Source organism: Sparus aurata, chromosome 1 (assembly GCF_900880675.1).
Source record: "Sparus aurata chromosome 1, fSpaAur1.1, whole genome shotgun sequence".
NCBI classification, from domain to species: domain Eukaryota; kingdom Metazoa; phylum Chordata; class Actinopteri; order Spariformes; family Sparidae; genus Sparus; species Sparus aurata.
Window position 1 is genome coordinate 17,447,946 of NC_044187.1, and position 20,394 is coordinate 17,468,339.

General features: G+C 40.8%; 1 protein-coding gene across 1 annotated transcript in view; it reads left to right on the top strand.

Moving 5' to 3' along the window:
• Positions 1-20,394, top strand: part of tacr3a (tachykinin receptor 3a) — a 38,523-nt gene that overhangs the window by 3,457 nt on the left and 14,672 nt on the right. The window contains exons 2-3 of the mRNA XM_030413614.1: positions 1,701-1,889; positions 3,308-3,458. Of these exons, the coding sequence (XP_030269474.1) occupies positions 1,701-1,889; positions 3,308-3,458 (340 nt within the window). The remainder of the gene's footprint in view (positions 1-1,700; positions 1,890-3,307; positions 3,459-20,394) is intronic.

Sequence of the window (20,394 nt, forward strand, 5' to 3'; positions counted from 1 at the left end):
CTAAAAGTAGTTACTAGTTAGTCCCTTCATTACCAAGTAGCCACTCAATACAGAATCATATGACAATCAGCTACTTATTCCTTTAGTTTAACGTTAAGTAAAGTGGTGCATCACACTGAATCATCTGTGCATTAGTTGACAAGTCTTTGTTTCTGTTTTGTTCCTGATTCATCCCTCAGTCGTTTCCTTATTAACTAATCATTAATTAATCATTGGCTACAATATATATATGGATTTGGAGTTACTCATTAACTAATGCTTAAGAAGCAGCCCCTCATTTGGTCCCTAGTAGCTTCGTAAAATCTAATGTTTCTTATTGTGAAATGTTACCAAAACTAAATCAGCAGGCCTAGATGCCATTACTGGCATTGTCAGAGTAATTTGGGTGAACTGATCCTTTAAGTATTTTGCCGCTATGCAGTGCTGGGGGCGCTGAAACATTAAACACCCTCCTCTCCTCTGCGGACATTAAAATCGACATTTAGCTGTGTGCACAATATTTGGCTGCTCGAGCTGGACGTCTCATCCAGGAGTTATCTCTGCTAGTTAAACACAGAGCGATGACAAATTGATTGTTAAGTCGGTGTTGTCACTTCAGTATGACATTGTTTCCAAACAATACGCTGTCTGAAAGCTTTCAAGCGGCGTAAGCCGTGACACACTCCCAGGTCGGACGGAAAAAATGATTTATTAATCTGCTGCTGTAATGTCTCTGCGATCATGCCCAGTTAATGCTGACGCCTCTGTGGATGTGCTTTGATGTGAAATCCTATTTATCTTATTCAAGGACTCCTGGTGTTTCATTGTGATTATTGTTCAGTGGTTACAAGTCTATTAGATCAGCCACCGCTGTGCGAGGTTGTAGGACCCCAAATAACTGTAGGCCGCTGTGGTACATACTTGATTGGACACCTAACAAGCTATTCACACAATGACACACACACAGCCCAGTGAGAGACTCAGAATAAATGCCAAGCAATTACTAGAGAATAGGTGGGGCATCTTTGTTGTTGTCCCTCAAGAGACCTCCAGTCACTGAGGTGACAGGACAAGGCTCATTCTTTACCATCCTATTAAGATTGAATTAGCAGCTCTGTGTCTGAGTTACCAGCAATTGAAAGTCATGTAGCATCCTGAGTGAGTTTTATGCTCAGCTGATAATCTCCCCGTCAGGTCTGAGTGTTTCATTGTGTGGCTCAAACTAAATCTCATCAGTGTTTTTGGAATGAATCATGCGTCGGTTTCCATGAAAGCCAGACACCAAAGCATAATTGGACTTTTACAGGCTGCCACGCAGAGAAAATATTAATGTAGAAAAAGTCCAAATCTGAACTCCAAGAGAAATCTTATGGTCTAACCTTTATACTTATGTCTGTTTCAGACATTTCTCTATTTTTTTTTTTTTTTCATTTGCCTCCTCAGGCAAATGAAAATCAATTAAACATTCCAACAACACGAAATGACCAAATGGAAGATAGATATTGCTCAATTTAAAGAAGTCAAAAGCCTAAAAAATTTAAAAATAATTCCTTGAGGTGTTAAAGACATGTAATGCCCGGTCTGTCTTCTATCTATAATGTAAGTCAAGGCACTTCCCGGTTACTTAAAGATTAAACCTATGAACCGATTATTGATTGCATGTGATAGAGGCTTTAAAGTCAATCATGTCATTTCTTAACCTGCTGACCTCTGACCTGCAGGTACATGGCCATCATACATCCCCTGAAGCCTCGTCTGTCAGCGAAGGCTACCACAGGAGTGATCGTCTGTATCTGGAGTCTGGCCGTGGTTCTGGCCTTCCCTCTCTGCTACTTCTCTACTACCAAAACTCTGCCCCGCAGGACCCTCTGCTACGTGGCCTGGCCCCGCATGGCTGATGACCCGTTCATGTGAGAAATATTCCTGCTTTGATACCAAGCAGTGTAGCGCAGTTGTTGTTGCTACCCTTTTTGTCTAAGCTTGATTGTATCTTATTTAAACCAGGTGTCTCAGTGCAAGTTCATTAAAGTGTAATTAAGCCTCTTAAGGTAACTTACAAACCTGTTTAGCCATTATCCATTCTTTTTTTTTTTTTTTTTCTATTTTTCAATGAAATGGTAGAAAGTAATGTTAGAAGAAGCCAAACTTGGGGAGCACATTACCTGAGATGGACGACATCCCTTCACATCTTGGTTGACAGCGGCATGCACACTCAGTATTAGGCTGCACAGAAACCTTGATTTGAGCAATTTAATATATACATACATCAATCTCTCTTTAAAGGTGTAGTTTGACGTTTTAATGTACCCCATTATTTGCGTTCTTTCTGAGAGCTAAATAAAAAGATTAATATCACTCCTTTGTCTGTTGAAACACAGCCAGGAGAAGGTTAGCTTAGCTTCGTACAATGACAGGAAACAGGGAGGACAAGGAGCTGGGCTCCATCCAAGGTAAAACAAATCCACCTTCCAGCACCTATGAAGTCCATTAGTTAACACTTTATGCCTTGTTGGTTTCATCCATGCCTTTAATGCACCAAGCACAACAACTCTATTCCCCGGTTGCTTGTCAATCCCAGAGGACGCCTTGTTGTCACTTCCATGAATAAGGAGTGCAACATGGCGGCAGGCAGGTCAGGCATGCCAATACATTGGATGCTGGCTGTTGTTTTAATCCAAAGATTTATTTTGAAACTCAACTTTTTATTCAAGGCTTACTGTGAGCTATTGATTCTGTTTGTTTCTAACTCCACACAAGGGATGCAAGCAATTTGGCAACAGAAAACAAGTTCTACCACAGACATTCATTTACTCTCCCTGGTACAACACAAAGAGCAAGCAGTCCTCGATCAGTCCTCGTAAATCCCTCTAAATCTCACACACTGGACTGTTTAAAAGGGCTCCTATGGCTCTGATGCAGCCTCCTCTCTCTCTAGTCTCCAAACTATCATGGAGAAGAGGTATCTAAAAGTTGCAGAGAATGAAAATATATCAAATTTATATTACTGATTATAATAACAGCCCCGAAAAAGAAAAAAAAAACAACTCGCACTTATTTGAATTTTTATTGAACTTTAATTGAGACTCAGATGTTTCTTTACACAGGGAGCCCTGGCCAAGACAGCAGCATGAGAAGTGACTACAACAACTTGTGAAATTATGTAAAACATATCAGTCAATGCGTATTTTATTGTCGTTTTGAAGCAGTTGTTCTGTTCTAAAGTTTGATGTTTCGTTGACCCATCCATATACCCATATTCTACATGTGTATCTTTATTTTATAAATGTTAGAAAAAAACTCTAATGAGTTTTCTCCCTTTTCTTCCCAGGTATCATATCATTGTGACAGTCCTGGTTTATGTGCTGCCCTTAGTGGTAATGGGCATCACTTACACCATTGTGGGCGTGACTCTGTGGGGAGGGGAGATCCCAGGAGACTCATCTGATAACTATCATGGACAGCTCAGGGCCAAAAGGAAGGTAAGCTATGTCTGAGTGGAAATAGTGCAACATTCATCCACTTGTGACCCGGGGCGGCCTAATTAGTAGCTGTGAAGATGATCTTTTAACGCTGGAAGTCAAAAAAGCAGGAATAATTTGTAATTGTCTGCCACCAAGGCGCCTGTGGCTCCAGGTAATTATTATCTCACGTCAGTTTTATACCCTGAATGGAATAGGAAATGGAAGATTTGAGGCAACGTGCCATTTGGACAATTTGTTTTTGGGATCTTTCCAATGTTCCAATCTTTCTTGTAAATGTAGATAAGGCATCTGCCAAGCCAGAGTAATTATCCGGCTTCCTGTTATAGTGTATATGTTCTTTTAGGTTTTGGATTCGAGCTGCTGTCTCATTTAATTTAATTGCTGTGGCTAAAAGACATTTATTGTCTAGTGGGGGGTGGAATCCCAGAACTCCAGTGAACCTAATTAATTGTTTCTTGGCCTGTTTTGTGTTAAGATAATCTGTTGTTAAGTGCTGATAAACAAACTGGTGAGAACATAACATCCTCTGTGGAGTTAGAAGATAACAGGGAAACTCCTAAGAGCTACTCCCCTCAAATTTTGGCGTGTAACATTTTTATATTTTATCTTTATATATATATATATATTTATTTATGCTGAAATGAGTCAAAATAACTCACTGTAAGCTATGAGTTTAGTGTTAACCACAGAAATTAATATGACTGCTTTGGAAACGACTTGACATTTTGTTCAATAAGTATAAGACAGGCAGTAGCAGCAGTAAATATAAACCATAAACATAATGTAAAGGGAGAGCGCAGGGCTCTTTTACGAAATAAAGGAAAATTAAAAAGCAATACGAAGTTCCTTTCTCACTGGTGAGTCTGAAAATGAAAGTAATGCTGATTAAGCTCAACAATTAAAGCTGCGTTGCTTCGTTTGCAGTTTTAATTGCACTAAACTCGTATTAATTCATACTTAAATGTAAGAAAATGTGCTTTACCATATTTCAGTGAATAAGCATAATGACTTTTGCCTTCTGTGTGTGTGAGGCACTGCTCTGTGAACATATCCAGGAAGAAAGCCGTTTTTTTTTTTCGCAGAGCACGACCTTTCTGGTTGTCACAGGTCCTCAATCAGGTGTTTGTCCATGCATCCAGACAGGCACAAGCTCTGAAAACCAACAGTGTCTCACGGCATTTCCAGTTTGTCTGCATTTTGGCAGATGTATCTGACACCAAGGCCTTTATGTCCCAGGAGTTCAGAGATCGTTCAAGACATGTTTTTTAAAATAAGGCTGTTTACTTTCACCACAAAGCAAGCATGACCAAATACGAGAGAATATAAAATCATCCCGTCACAGTCAGGTACAGTTTCATTATATTACGAGAAAGTCGCGATGCATTCATGGCAAAATATTCCCCAAAGATGATTATGTGTCTCAGGGGTAATCAGAGTTCCCCATAGGGTATAGCAGTCACTTCATAGTGTTTTATTTACCATAAGGGCGTTTACCATTTTTTACCCTCCTTTACTCAACCTATTCTTTTGTCACGCCCTCACAACCCTACCAGATGAGCTCAAACGTTGACGTTACCCATCATTGTTTTGGCGTACATTCAAAGGTCCCGTTTGTAGGAAAGTTTTTCTTTGAGTATCGTTTCCAACTCGTCAAATGCTGACACTTTGACCAAAACTTAACCTCATGGTTCCTCTTTGGACTGCCCTACTTTCTCCAGGTGGTGCCAAAAACCTCAAAACTGACAAGCCAACAAACTGTGTAACGGCCATTACATCACCATAATAAGAAAAGATAGACAAAATTAAGTCAACACATAGCCAGAACATACACACATGCTCAAATCACAAGTGAAAAAGCGATGCATTACAAACATAAAGTCTAATCGAGACACAGGACCCACTACAGGCTGACTCACCACAGGTGTTGGCTGACTGGTGGTGACTAGGGATATATACCAAGGACCGGTACTTTTTGGTACTGGCTCCTAATTGGGTCGGTACCAGGGTACCGTTAAGATTCTGGACAAACAGTACTGCTATTGGTACTTTTAAAACAATTTTTTTAAACTTTTTTTTTATGATTTTTGATCGGCTTTTGAACGTCCACCCAACTGTTATGACTACAAACTTAACAACACACTCCGTGACTTGACGTCGCAGAAACAAAACCCGGTGCTGCTGCCACGGTGCTGCAGTCTTTAGCGTTAGCCGGACTGCTAAAACATGCCACCCTCCTTTAGCCACATACTATGTGCGCGCTCCAAGTGTTAGGTGATGATGCTTACCCCGAATTTCCACTGGATACTGTCCGCTGCGTTACGGCTCCGATCCGGTTTTGCTCCGCCGTCCGCCGTCCGGTTACCCCCACGGGTTTCATTTTGAGTCCGCCACGGCGTAGTACGGACTTCCTGTCAGCTCAGTGCTAAATTCAGCTGAATTGCTGCGTCATGCTCTGGCGTCCGCCAGCTTTTTATATCTGGTCTTGGTCCTGGTTATCTGTTCAGGAGTATTTGTAATCGCCTAGCTTCTGTTCTGTTGAAGCTTTATTATTACCTTGCGGTAAAAAACATCTTGTAAAGTCTTTATTTTTTTTTACACAAAAATACATGTTGTAGTATCGATAAGAGTATCAATAAGTATCGGTACCGATAAGGAGTATCGGTATCGGTATTGATAAAATCCTAACAATATCCATCCCTAGTGGTGACTGGTCACTGCAAGCAGCAGGCACTTCTATCAGTGTTTGTTATTAGAAGATTTGGGTGTTAATGAACAGAATGTGTAACTGCTATGTCATTATGTCCCCTGGAAGCGGTTCACAAGATGATGCAAAATGACACACTTGTACTCATTATATAAAACTAATGAGCGGTCAAAGCCACCATTGGACCCGAGAAAGGTAGGAATGGCAGACTATTTTACTTTTTATCATAATTGGAAAACATGACTATCTTCTACTTGGCCGTCTCGCTGTATGATTTCCCTGTGACTGCACAAGCTCCTTACCACCAACACAACCGTTGCCTTTAAATGTAGGGTCCAAACATGCATTAACCTTTTCATGGGCAACAGTATTAGCTTCACCACAGTGCTCATTATTTCTGACTCCTCCAGCCAGAAAATGGCTCCGTGGGGAGACGTCCCTTTAACCTTGGAGATCAATAAGTATAAAGGAATATTTGTGTCTGACTGTGTGGTTTTGTTATTTGTGTCTGTACACAAGAGATTTCAGGCAGGCTGCCTGCGTTTTGTTGTTGATCCCAGAGCTGAGTTCAAAAGCAGTTTGTATTTGTGTATGTGTGTGTGTGTGTGTGTGTGTGTGTGTAGAGTTCGAATTATAATATTTTTGCATCATATCAAAGATGAAGAATGTTTATCTTTCAGCCTCAATCCTGTCCTCATCACTGGTTTACTTTGTACAGTGGCTTATTTCTGGCGATGAATGGTACACAGGTTTAAAGTTTGCACTTGCAGGCTCTGTTCTGAAAATGTTACAGAAGGAAGAGAACAGCCCAGGGTGACACTAAGATCAAAAGTTAATGTTTTTTACAGTTTTTTCCAGACAGTAGACACCAAAATACAAAATAATTGAGTGTGCTGCTGACAACCTTATTGTGTCACTTCAGGAAACTGATACGCTTCTCACAGTTGCCCCACATTGAATTTGAGTTGGAATGGAAACGGCTGCAAAAAAAACACACAAAAAAAGCATTCAATATGGTATCTTTAAGTCTGTACTGTCTACTACTATTATTTATACCATGGTCTGGGGGAATACTCGATTCTGATTGGCTGCAGGGTGTCCATTAACCCCTGATATATGGACACCTACTAAGTAGTTCCAGTCAAATTGACTGTTCACTGCTGTAAATTAATGCGCTAGCTGGCGTATCAAACCTTAATATTATATTCCCAGCACTGAGTTTAGTCCGTCAGTCCTTAAGTGTCTTATCCTTTAAACACCACAGGGTGGTGACTGTAACACATAAGCTGCAGAAAGTTCACTTCCCCTCTAAATTTACTGATAGGCGAGTTGTCTCACGCTGTTCAGCTCTCTGCTTCAGGCTGCGGTCACAGTAACGTTACACATGGCCGGTCATTTGTTCGTGAAAATGTTGCTATTGATTTGGGGACAATGACATGACTGGTTAGCGAGCTAATCGTGTTAGCTAGCATACTGTCAAATTATATTTACTGTTTGTCAACCGTGCGCAATGTTATTGACTTTGAATCTTGCTAGCATAGCGTTAGCTTTCTGGCTCATGGCTGAGCGGACTAGAATATCTCCCGTTGCCAAGTCGTATCTATGATCCGTCCTATTTACTGGAGGAGTGAACAACGTCTCCGTTGCATAAGAATCTTACGGGAGAGTAATGACTGTTCCAGGTATTAGTCAAACCCTCAGGCGTTTCCAGGGAAACCAAGTTATGGCTTGTGAAAAACTTTATATTTTGATTGTAAAACGCATGAAAATGTAAATTAATGGTCCGAATTTATTTTCTTTGGCAAGTGACCATGGTATAAGCGGGATAATGCCCTTCGAGGTGTCCATAAACAGGAGTTAAAGGCCTCCGCGTCGTCCATTAACTCCTGTTTATGGACACCTCGTCGGGCATTATCCCTTACGTAGTGTAGTATTGAATCAATTAGGCCTGAACGGTTATCAACAAACTGCAGTTACTAACAACCACTCCTTGGATCTCGTAGCTACAGTCTCTCACAAGACAAGAGCTAACAACAAGGCTAAAGGTCTAAGTCGGTGCTGGCAGCTATGTGACGCTGTACTTGCTAACATCAGCATGCTAACAAGTACAAAGGGACAACAGTGAGATGCTGATGGTAATCAGGTGTAGTATTAACAGATGTGACTACTATTTTAGCATGTTAGCATGCTGAAAGTGAAGAGTCAAGATGCATTTATTTCATAATTTTGTATAAACAGTGTTGCATAATGAAGCTTGTAGTCCACAAATGGTGCTGACTAAAATTATCAGTCAGCTCCTTGATTTTGCTGACGTTGAGCGGTAGATTGCTTTCTGTCGATCCCGCCCTGCAAGATTGTTGGTTGTTATTAAGAACCTCTCAACGATGGTGGTGTCATCTGCATACTTTCTCCATGTGTGGTCATGCAGTCATGGGTGTGCAGGGTGAGCGGGAGGGGGCTGAGCACACAGCCCTGAGCGTCTCTGTTGTTGAGAAAATAAGTAGAGGAGGTGTGACTGCCAATCCAAACTGTCTGGGGTCAGTTTGTGAGGAAGTCCGATATCCAGTTGCAGAGTGTGGAACTGAAGCCCAGAGTGTTCAGTTTTTCCAACAAGTTTCTTCGGGGGTGTTTGTATTGAATGCTGAGCGGAAATAAATTGTTTTAAAAAAGGCTGATGGGTATATCATTGGTTTTGCATGCATTTTGTCATAAACCAAAGTATTGAACCAACTTCAGTTTTGTCTTGATGACGGTGCTTGAACACAAAAGTTATTCCACTTTCTCCTGAGGGAGACGTGAACATATGTATCACAATTCATGGCAATCCATTCAACAGTTGTTGATCCGTCTTACTCAAAGCACAAAAATGTCCTTGCAAGTATTCATCCTCTGGGGACCATTAACGTCTCCACTCGATCTCCTGGAAATCCATACAACAGTTTTTAAGATGCTTTCATCTCTATATCAGTGATGGACAGGCCAATCAACCTTTTCATCCCCTGAGCAATACTGCTAGCATGGGGAGAAAAAAATCTGTTCACCTCAGTTGTAGTGGGTCGGCAGCAGTTTATTTAGGTGAACTGGCTCTCTAAGGATACGTTGATGCTTAGAGGGAAAAGTAATCTTCTCTATAAGTACCTCTGCTTTAATGGTTGCCACTTGCTCGCTCCCTTGGTAGACCAAGTAGTGCCCTCTCGCTTACCGGTTTAGTTGTTGACCACATCCATAATGAGGACTGTCTGTGGTGTGTATTAGGGTGGTTGAATCTTCAAAGCAGGTTCAACCCACTGAAGAGATTGACAGTAAATTATTTTTTTTTGCGAACAGTGGTGAAGGTCACTGAAATCACATGAATGGATGAACTGAAATAATGAAAATGATCATTTACAACGAAAATAACCTTTGAGAGGTGCTTTTACACTCAGGGTCTTTTTCAAGTATTTTTGCTGGCAGTATTTTTCTCGCCTTTCTCTTTGATGACGAATTTCCCGTGCAGGTCAAAGAGGTCAGTGACGTGATACAAAGGAATGAAAAAATTCTATGATTTCTGATCATCATTAAAAGAGAGATTCAACAATCTACAGTTAATCCATTCTGCCGCAATCCTTATGTCACAGGTGTTCTTCAAACTCATGCCTGAGGCTGTGCATTCAATATGAAATGCTGAACTAATGGCCTGTCATAAATCTGCCGCATTGCTCTTAAAGACAATCTGTGTTCGACTTGTTGTGTTGTAAGTACCACTAATCATCCATCTTCCTTTCTCCCTAAAGACAAAGCACTGCGTGGGGTTGTGTGTGAATTGATATAGGATTGGGTTGGATTACCTCGACAAGATCAGAGTTTTTTTGACCAGAAATGAAGCAGTGTTAAGCCGTGGTGTATCTGAGTGTCACGCCCCCTTCCAGCGTTAATGGCGCTGATCTAATCCTGACTGGATAGGTGCCAATAGATCCGTCATGCTCAGCCCCGTTTAATGATGAAAAACAGTACGAGCGATTTATTAACAAGGGTTCCGTGCAACTTCTGTGTTGTGCTAGAAGCCAGTTGTTAGCTTATATAAGTGAACTCCATTTCTGAACTAACATTAGCTGCTGTTGCTCTCTGTTAGCGGAGCAGAGAGAGGCACTGAGATGAGGCGCTGTCTTGGGAAAATCCAACCTGCGTCTTTCACAAAGAGATCCACAGTCCAGCAGCATTAATATATATATATATATATATATATATGTACTAGTGCATTGCCCGTAGAAAGCATGTATTCCTATAGAAAAGTGGGAGGTTATTAAGTAGCTTTTTCATCGATGGCCAAATGAGGTTGTGTTTTAAGGTGGGATGTCAGGGATATAATTGGCTGTTTTTGACTACTTTTGATTACATCATGATATTTCAAACTATTTACCTTGCCTTGTTTGGTGTCATTATTTTCAGCACAACCTCACATGTGTGACTGTACAGTTATTCTTTCATTTTGACATATTATATTAACACTATGGACCTAAAATCACAAAATAACATAAAATCAGAATAGGAAAAAGTTAGATTTTTTACTGTGAAAACCACAAATATGTTTAATGAACCAATTGCATTAGTTATAATGCAAGTATAAATTGTTGTTTTCTAAATTTGAGCATAAGTTTTTGAAATTTACAAAGTTATATGTAACTATTTACATTTAAATACAGGCAATGCCTCAGGCTCCTCAGCTCAATGAAGAGCTGCGCTCCACATTCAGCAGTCTCCTCATTGTTTTGACTTACAACACAAAAGAATGACTACACTACACACTAAACACACTACACTAAACACTATATAACATACTAACTATACACTCCAAACACGCTATATGTCACACATCTCTCAACTCTCAAAACTCGCCATCTCTGTCGCTGTCTGTATCACCGCCGGCGTCCCTCACACAGCCAAACTTGCTGCCTGCTTTTTACCATTTCTTCCTGCACCAGACACAAAACAAACGTGACAGCAATGTTCACGAAAAAGCGTGGCGGACAGATTCCGATTCCACTTTGTTGTCCTGGCGTATCCGGATCTCCTCAGACCGGAACAGACTCGGTCCGGACTTGTTTAGTCTCATTAATCCACAACAATCAGTTTAGATGCACAGAATGGGACCGAACCACTGGCAAAATCCTGGTCCAGCTCGCTCCGCTGCAGGTATAAATCTGCTTGTTTCTTAAGGTTTGTCGTGTAGTCGGGCTCTGCACTGATTGGCTCTGGTGCGCACGTGGCCATGGTGTGTAGCGATTGGCTCTGGTGCGCACGTGACTATGGTGGCTATGGTTAGCAATGCTAGCGGAATTCGTAAAGCATTTCTGAAATAATTTATTAACGGTATCATTGTAGTCCAAACAAATGCGACGTTGCATATTTATTATAATGATAAGAAATGCTGGGCCCTATAGTTCCTACTGGTTTTCCACCATAATGCCGGTACATTTTTTGTACCTCTAAATGCGCATTTCAAATATGCTTCTGTGGAAATATAATTGCTGCCTGAACTGTGTTCACTGGCAGCATATATTTTCTACTCCAGGAGGTGTTGCATTCTCGTACCTGACAGAAGAGTTGCTGGTCTGGTGGAGGACAATGCACAGCAGCGCAGGACTTTTACACCATGTCCTGCCTTATTAGCTTTAGAATAAAAAGCATTTTGGTTAAAGTCAAGGAAAGACTCCAGGAAAGGCTGGACTATTATTATATCTCACCAAAATCAGGTAGCAGGTACGTCGAGTGCCTGAACCTCATAAAACTGTTAATCACACTTTATGATTCAAGCATTGTGAGAATAACAGTGAAGGTTTCTGTCAGTGAATGTTTCACGGATTCATTGTGTAGAACATGTATCCTTGAGATGGCGGGATGCTGCCCAGCCCTCACTTTCTCACTGGTTACGGTATGTGCTGTTCAACCTGAAGCGCGAATAAATCAAATTTACACTGCAGGGTAGTGGTGTAGAGACCCTTTCTGACATTCTTTGACAAACCTTCCACACAAGTACAGGAGTGAATAAAGAATTCATTATATTCTGGCTGCTGACATGGTTTCTTGTTCAGACGTGCTGTTCCTGCCTACCTTTTTATTACAACATGGGTGATTTTTATTTCTCAATTTCATATCAAGTTAATCACCACCTTTAATTACTGTGGCTACGCATTGTTAGCGCCTTGATTTATGCACATACAAAGTCCTACATCGCTTTATGAATTGGAGCACGTTTAACAATTGAGTGACAGCAAAGGGTTGCGGGTTCTTTGTTGAAGTGTGGGAATGATGTTCCTTTCGTACATATTTGTGTTAATTGTGAAAATGAATGAAAATAACTTTGAAGACAGAAACATTTAGTAACTTTGCTGATATATTGATTCAAATATCTTCTTGCACTTCAGTTGCCATTACAGGATATCGCAGGGAAAGCTGATTACATATCTTGTTTGTGAACATTTTGCAGGTACATTTAATCTGAAATTGTTCTAAAGTGTCTTTACTCTAGGTTAAAACTGTCAGTTAGAAAAGTGGCATGCTATCGTATTATTGTGTTTTCTATTGCACATTAGTAGTATATACACATTTTATACTTTTATAATACGTGGTTCTCTGCCTTGTTCAATTTCTTCCCTCGTTACCTTTAGTGTCTCTCATTACCATCAGGAGAGACTCATGAATGGGGTAAGAAAAATGTCTATTCACAAAGACTTTGGCGCTTAGGCTCTACGGGGCGATTTCTCGTGATAAAAGAGGTTCTGCCTCGGGCAGCAGCAATTCCCCATGGAGTGTAGACACTGGTGGGGATGGTTGATGACTCCTCTGAGACAGACAGGCTGATGAAGCTGAGGAATCCAGGAAGACGGGGCAATGACGGGGAGGTGGAGGGTGCATTCATCCATTCGTTCATTCATTCATTCATTCATTCATACTGCAAAATAGCAGCATGAATGAACGAAAAGCAGGGAGACAGGGGTATTTAAAAAGACAGCAGCAAGATTATTTTCTAAAAGGGAAGGTGTGTGGCTGTGCTGTTGGATAGATGTGCCCGGCTGATGCAAGCAGCTCATGTCAACACTTTGTTGAATTAACAACACTAAGTTGCTGAGGTTTGTTCATGTCGTATCTCATTTAAAATTTTTGGAGGGACATGTTCTGGCTTCGAGCTTATAATGGGGTTGTCATTTACCTGATTAATGAAGAAACATAAATCTGGCGCTTTCGCCCCAAGACTGTTTTGGCTGCTTACAATCTAATCTAACTTCCACGGAGCATTAAAAAGCTCATTAGCATGTGAGTTTCATTACTTTTTGCAAGTAAATCGACATCAAACTAAACTTTTACTCGTCTACTGGCCTTTTGTTTTGTGAAAGAAACATTTCTTATCTTTTTAACTTTAAAATAACAACTTCCATGTTATTTTGAGAGTAAAGTGACTCGTATTAGAGAACGTGGTGACCCTGTCAGCATGGGTGTAATTTATGGTATGGACGGTGTCCATACCGCTTTTGGAATGACGCAGAATTGTCCCCACCACTTTTTCACAAATCGCGTTTACATAAAATAGCCTACTGTACCCTAGGCTATAGCCTTTCCCCACCGCTTCACAAACAGTCTCCCAAAGAGTATTTTGATAGCCTATCCCCTCGCAGGGGAAACAGCACTTCTGGTAGTGATTGGTGCTTTTCCTCTTTGGTCCCGCCTATGTGTCATGGATGTTTGTTTGTTTGCCAAAGCGCAATAATTCAGAAGGAAATACAGAACGGAACGCATGAGTTGGAGAGTGGAGACAGCTCTACTGTGACCGTTGTTCAGGAGAGATAAGGTATAACGTTTCCAATGTTTCCTGCAAAGATCTAAGGATTTTCTCCACCTAGAACTAATCTATAACGTATGCTAGATGGAGATGCTATATGCCACACTGAAATGTGTTTGTTATTTCTAGTCACTTGCTCAACTTGCAATATTACGTTATTTCAGCAGGCAGAAGCAGATGGATTAGCTACTAGCATCATGGACACTGGGACAAAAGATTTAAGGTCTTATTCCTTGAATGTAAGTAGGCAATCTAGACAGTTGGCAGTGATGGAGAAAATGTGAGCTTGTTATTTTCGAAATTTGCATTGCATTAGCCTATGAATTCCAGATGATTTCAGTTTGTTTTGCTGTACACAGACGTCGGGCAAGAAGAGAAAGAGGGAAAGTAGCAGCACTACAGATCAGACAGGGAGAGAGCAAAGTAGTAGTACTGAACAGGTAAGCTAGCCAACACAGCCCTGTAATTTGTCTTATTACACTGTAGATTCATCTTCCATCAATAATATCTTTCAAATTCACAAAGATGAAGACTAAAAATGTAACCTACAAATTGCATAGGCCTGTATTGTGATATTAAGTGCTTTTCATACTACAGGCATCAGGAAGCGATGAGAGAGCGAAACATAATGAGAGAGAGGGAGAAAAATGTTTGTTTTCGGGCAAGCTAATTTTTCAATGGAGTGCAGGGGCACTCTGATGCTAGCATCAAAAACACTATTTTTAAAACACTAAGAAGGCTCGACACAACATGAAACTTTGCTCGTAGTATCACTAGGGTCTCTTCACATGAACACGAGCATTGAGAACATTGTCGCCGTCATGGCAGACAAAAAGTGTCAATCCCCGAGTGCGACCTAACAGGTAGGAGGTCCGCCATTACTCTCCTGCCTGTTAGGTCGCACTCGGGGATCGACACTTTTTGTCTGCCTTGACGGCGACGCGCCGGAGATCCAGCTCCTACGGTGAGTAGTTCAAAAACCCTCTTTTTAGTAAACTCTGCGTACACAAACAGTGATCTCAATGCTAGTGTTCATGTGTAGAGACCCTGGTGATACTACGGGCAAAGTTTCATGTTGTGTCGAGCCTTCTTAGTGTTTTAAAAATAGCGATTTTGATGCTAGTGTCAGAGTGCCCCTGCACTCCATTGAAAAATTAGCTTGCCCGAAAACAAAACTACGGTAAATCTTAAAAATGCCTCTTTCGTCGTTATTATGCATTTACACGAAGGTTTGAATCATATTCAATCACAAGTAAAGCCTTGGTTGCTTTTTGGCTAGAGTTTCACTTTAATGTCCCCCTGACCGCTTGTTCTTGCACTATAGCTAACTGGGTGATGCTTTATTTCACTAAGTCACGCCACGAAACTGTTGGTGATACTTGGCTATATTTTATGAATACAGTGTTTTCTGTTTTTTCTTCTCATTTCCTCAGCTTTCTTTAACTCAACTCTCTGTGATGTACAGAGATCTCTGATGGACTTGGTGCCACAGTAACCGCTAACTGCTACTATCTGTCGTAGCCATTAGCTAGCTGTGGGGTATCAAGCCGACTCTGGACCACACTGGGAGCTCGGAGCACCAGTGGACTGTGTACACTGCCAACACAGGAGCTTTGGTTAATTTTTTGTGTGTTTTCTTTGTTTTGTTTTTTCAGCATGCCTCTTTGGACGGCATGACAAAAGGGATGATGACAGAGGAAGTTTGGAGGAGAAAAACCCCAAAGTGAAATTGGCAAGAGACAAGGGAAAATGTTGGCTTGGCTTTTGGTTGTCAGCAAGAGCTTCACCAAAGGGCTTAAAGACAAATGCAGAATAGGCTCTCTTGCTGTTGCAGCGATGTCTTAAGTAATTTCAGCTTCTGTTAAGTTTTTCTTACTATATATTTTGGTTTCTTTGTCCACTGCAAGGCTTACATGAGGAATTAGCCAATTGACTTCTACTGACTGCAAGTGTTTCAAAGATGGACCTTTGTGTTAATATTATATATTAGTAGAGTCTGGTCAAGTAATAGCCAGCCTAAGTTTAGCTGTCATTAGCTTAAATAACCACAATAACTAACCAACTGTTGAGTGATTTGGGATCTGTAATAGCTCGCAAAACAAGACTATTAGAAGTGTTTTTTTGTGCTCAACATATTTGCACAACACCCACTGACGAATGCAGTAAAGTACAGGCGCAGGCAGTTCTTGGTTACAATTAGGAAAAAGCTTGTGACCTCACTTTAATAAAAACAAAGTCTAACGTGACGAAACAAAACAGATGCGTTTACCTCATTAACAGAATGTCTGCGAAGCTCTCATGGTGAAAGCAGCCCAACAGCAGCAGCAGCAGCTCCAGTCGTCCGTTTCTGCCCACAGAGGATGTGTTCAGGCTCAGTATAGACCTTTTTACACAGCAGCCATTTTGACATTAAACAGTTGAGTAAACACAGATGTTACCGATGATACTTATGAAGAGTCTGTTCCGTTCAGGTCGAACAGTGTCCAGGTGCTGCTATTGTGCATGTTGACTCACCAGAAAGTCCCCGCTACTCTAAATGGAATGTAGCCTTCATTAATCACCATTAATTAAACCTGTGTTAACCTTCTATTTCACGTCTTCATGGCTGCCGTGAAAAAGATGTAGAAGTAATGTACGATTTTGGCAGCGTTCAGAGCCCAACACACAGTCATTGTAATAACATGTGTAAAACAGAAGGAGAACAATGTGAGGTGGATAAATATGATTCATGCCACGGAAACTCAAGAGATTTACTTGAACTAGTGTAGACAGTTGTACTGATTAAAAGAGAAGGGTCTCTGTCAACTGAAGCAACTTCTGTTAACCAAAATATAAAATCTTTGACTATGTAAACCCACCATCCACCCCAACCCTTATCCTACCATTTGTGTGCAGTGCAGAAACGTGATTTGATGAACAACACTGAACATAATCCAGGCAGTGCATTGTCCTCAAAATGACACAGTGTATAAAACGTTATTTCAAGGAGACGGGGTTGTGCCAACAGGTGAAAATTATGATGATTGATTTGAGCTTGTGGATACTCTCTGGCGCTTCATCGGATCCTCCTCTGTGATTTTCAGGTGTGACATTCTGCTCGCAGGCTGACCTCTACATGCGTCAGTGAATATTTTCCTGCCTATTACATATTTCCCCCCCCAACGAGCTCCCTGTGCCAACAAGGGGACTGAGCAATCCCTGCAATCAAGATTTAACCTTGACATTTAGTGAGAAAATGCCACTGACCTCGTTGTCCTCCTTTTCCACGTCGGAGAATTGATATCAAATAACCTTTGGATTACACAGATATTTTTCGATGATGCATATTGACCCGCTGTATTTTAGAAGCAGGAGAGCGAATACAAACACTTGAGGCTCCCCTCTCAAACCTGATGGAAGAGCTCGGACAATAGAGACTGCAGGACTCAGCCGATTGCTTGCGCTTGTCTCTGCGGTTAAGGTTGCTATCATCTTCACACGGAGAAAATCGCCTGTGAACGTTTGCCATGTCCAATTATAGGACATAAATGGCAGATCGTTACCATTTTCCAGAAATTCTATTCTTCTACAGAAGGCATCTCGACCATCTTCTTCCCTGCTCTTTAACAAATGCACTCATTCATGTTTCTGCTACGCGGGCTGCAGAATTATTACAAGTAAAAGCTGTTGAAAGGCTCTTTTTTCTCCACTCATTATTAGCATTATGTTGCAGACGTTTGCTGCCTGTAACTGTGCAACGTTTTATGTATAAAAGAAGTGTACCCTTGCATATGTTCTGCTGCGAGGACAGACAACAAAATGCAAGGACATTATGCAAAAGGAAAAATGCAAGATTTCAAGCTGCCTGCCCTGAGCATCCTACTTAATGGCAGCAAAATGCATTCATTTTGTGACGTGTTGCTTATTAATAGAGGTACTATTGGCACTTTGTTACAAACTAGAATAACAGTCAATAGCCTTCGCCAAGGCCCAACAGACTCCATTTGTATTCACTCACAGATACCAGCCACCTGAACAGGCTTGATTTGTTTCATCGGGATCCATGCATTAGTTTGAAGCTGTGGCAGGCAAAACCTCTGCAAACTAGGAAGAGCAGGTGAAACATTATCTGTGCTCGTGTTCATATTCGGAATAGCTGGGGCTTTAATAGCAGGTTAGCAGGCTCAACGAGAAGTTGTAGATTTAAGCCTGAACTCAATCAGAAGTTGCTATATTGAGTGTTTCTTTTATAAAAGAAGCTGCCTCAGAATTGAGCTTCACATCAATGTTTTAAATCAGTTTTTTAGATGAAAGGCTATTACACAACACACATATTACAACTCACTCGAATAGTGTCTTCTTTATGCTAATTTTTATCGGATTAAAACAAAGAGATAAAACTTTGGACGTGACGATATTAGCTTTATTCCTCACTTCCACTTTTTGTGCTAAGCTAAGCTAAACTGCTTCTGGCTGCGTAGCTTCACGGTTCTTTTAATGCTCAGCTCTGTGAGTCTGTAGCTCAGTATAATGGCACCCGTAATTCTAACCATTATTATTGTTATTACATGACCTTTACCACCTTGTGTATTTTTGCCCCACTGGCCTCTCCAGTAGAGCAATAATGAAACATCAAAGCGGGAAAATGAGATAAGACATCCTCCCTTTGAGGTTTTGCTTTATTGCATGTAAATTTTACTACATTTGTTTTATTCGCTCTTCTCTTGTTCCCTCTGCTCTGTTTCAGCCCATTTGTGTCGGATTTTCGAGATTAATCCAAGTAGGAAACCATCAAAGGGTCTCAGAATGTGCCCACAGATCCATTCCCGTGAAAATGTACTCACATCCACCGTGCTTTCATAAAACGTGCTGCAACTCTGTTTGGGCATTTTTTGAAATTGTGGGGTTTGGTCTTACTGCTTCTGTCTTTCTTTCCATTTTAATAACTATTAGTTCTTCACACCAACAGAAAGATCAAAGTCTCATAACTTTCTTTTAGCAATTCACCTCAAGGTTTTCAACTTCTCAAGCCTAACTATCTCTCAGCTCGATCAGTGCCCAAAACGAACCAGTCAGTCCAGGATGAAGAAAGATTGTGTGAAGTGTGAAATGTAAAAAATAAGGCATTTTAGATATTCTTTGTACGTCGAACCACAGTTCTTTAATGAGCTTTGGACTTGAAGCATCGGAAATGTGCCAATTTTCACTTTTGAGTGTGTTTTTGTGTGTGTGTGTGTGTGTTGATTCCTGTTTACAAGATGAATAGAAAAGATATTTGAAGAATATAGCAGTGAGACCCTGTTTTTGTCAGCGCCAGTTACAATGGATTAAGTTTTACACATTTCCGCCACAGTAAAGAAAAGACTCCTGAAGCCAAATCGATAAATTCTCCATCCGTTCATTTTCAAACGTTCTCATGTCAAAGACCTCCTAAGTGTTAGAATTTGTAGGTGGTTGTAAGTTGTACCCAAAAGCAGACACAAGGATTCGTGAAAAGGTTAAAAGCAATTAACTTAAGTTGCTTGAGTGATTTGGCAGTGGTGGAAGGCTCCAGCTCAGGCTGAAGGCTCAGCAAGGGAAGTAGCTGGGGCTCATGATGGTGAAGGCTGACCATTAGGCACTGATTCACATGTTAAGATATTTTCCAGCACCAACTAACTGAGCACTTCAAGTTTACCATTGTTAAGCAAACGTTAGGGTCAAAGAGTCTACTAGTAATCAAGTAGTTGCCCTCAGAATGACTTTCTCATCTACCAACCTCTCGTTACATCACACGCTGCTATCCTGCTGTTAACATGTCACTCATTGATTAAGCTTCCTTGTGCACAAGATGAGATGTTTTTCAGGGCCATCTTGGCAGACAAGCAACAATCATCATTTGACTTTGGTTGGGGGGGGGTTCTGTTTGATTAGTAATTCTGGTACCTGTAAGGACCACCTGTTGATTTTGCAGTAAATTGCTTAAAATAGGTTATACACAAGGAAATTGAAGGCGTACATTTCAGAACCTCTGACAGGTGGTTACAGCTCATTGGAGCAAAACAACAAAAAGCTGCTCCTCCAGTTCTGGAATTGACTCTTGGTATTTTTGAAAGGCCAACTTTGATCTAGAGACTCATAACACATGACGGTGTGCCAGAATATAAAGAGCTTTGTCTATGAAAAGTAGTTTGTAATACAATAGAGTTTAAATTAATCTATATGTGCTGCTGGGTCTTATTTTGGAAGTTTTGCAATATGTTCACATTTGATTTTCTATGTTGTCTGTTATGCTACATGCACAGGCTTTTCAGTGAGACCATTCTTATTCAGTTTTCTGAAGCCACCCAATGAAAACTTAATGACTTTTTTCATTATTTAATCAACAGAATTAATGGGATGGCAAAGGTTTTAAATCTCCTCTTGACTCAGTCTGTTAACCTCAACATTTCTGC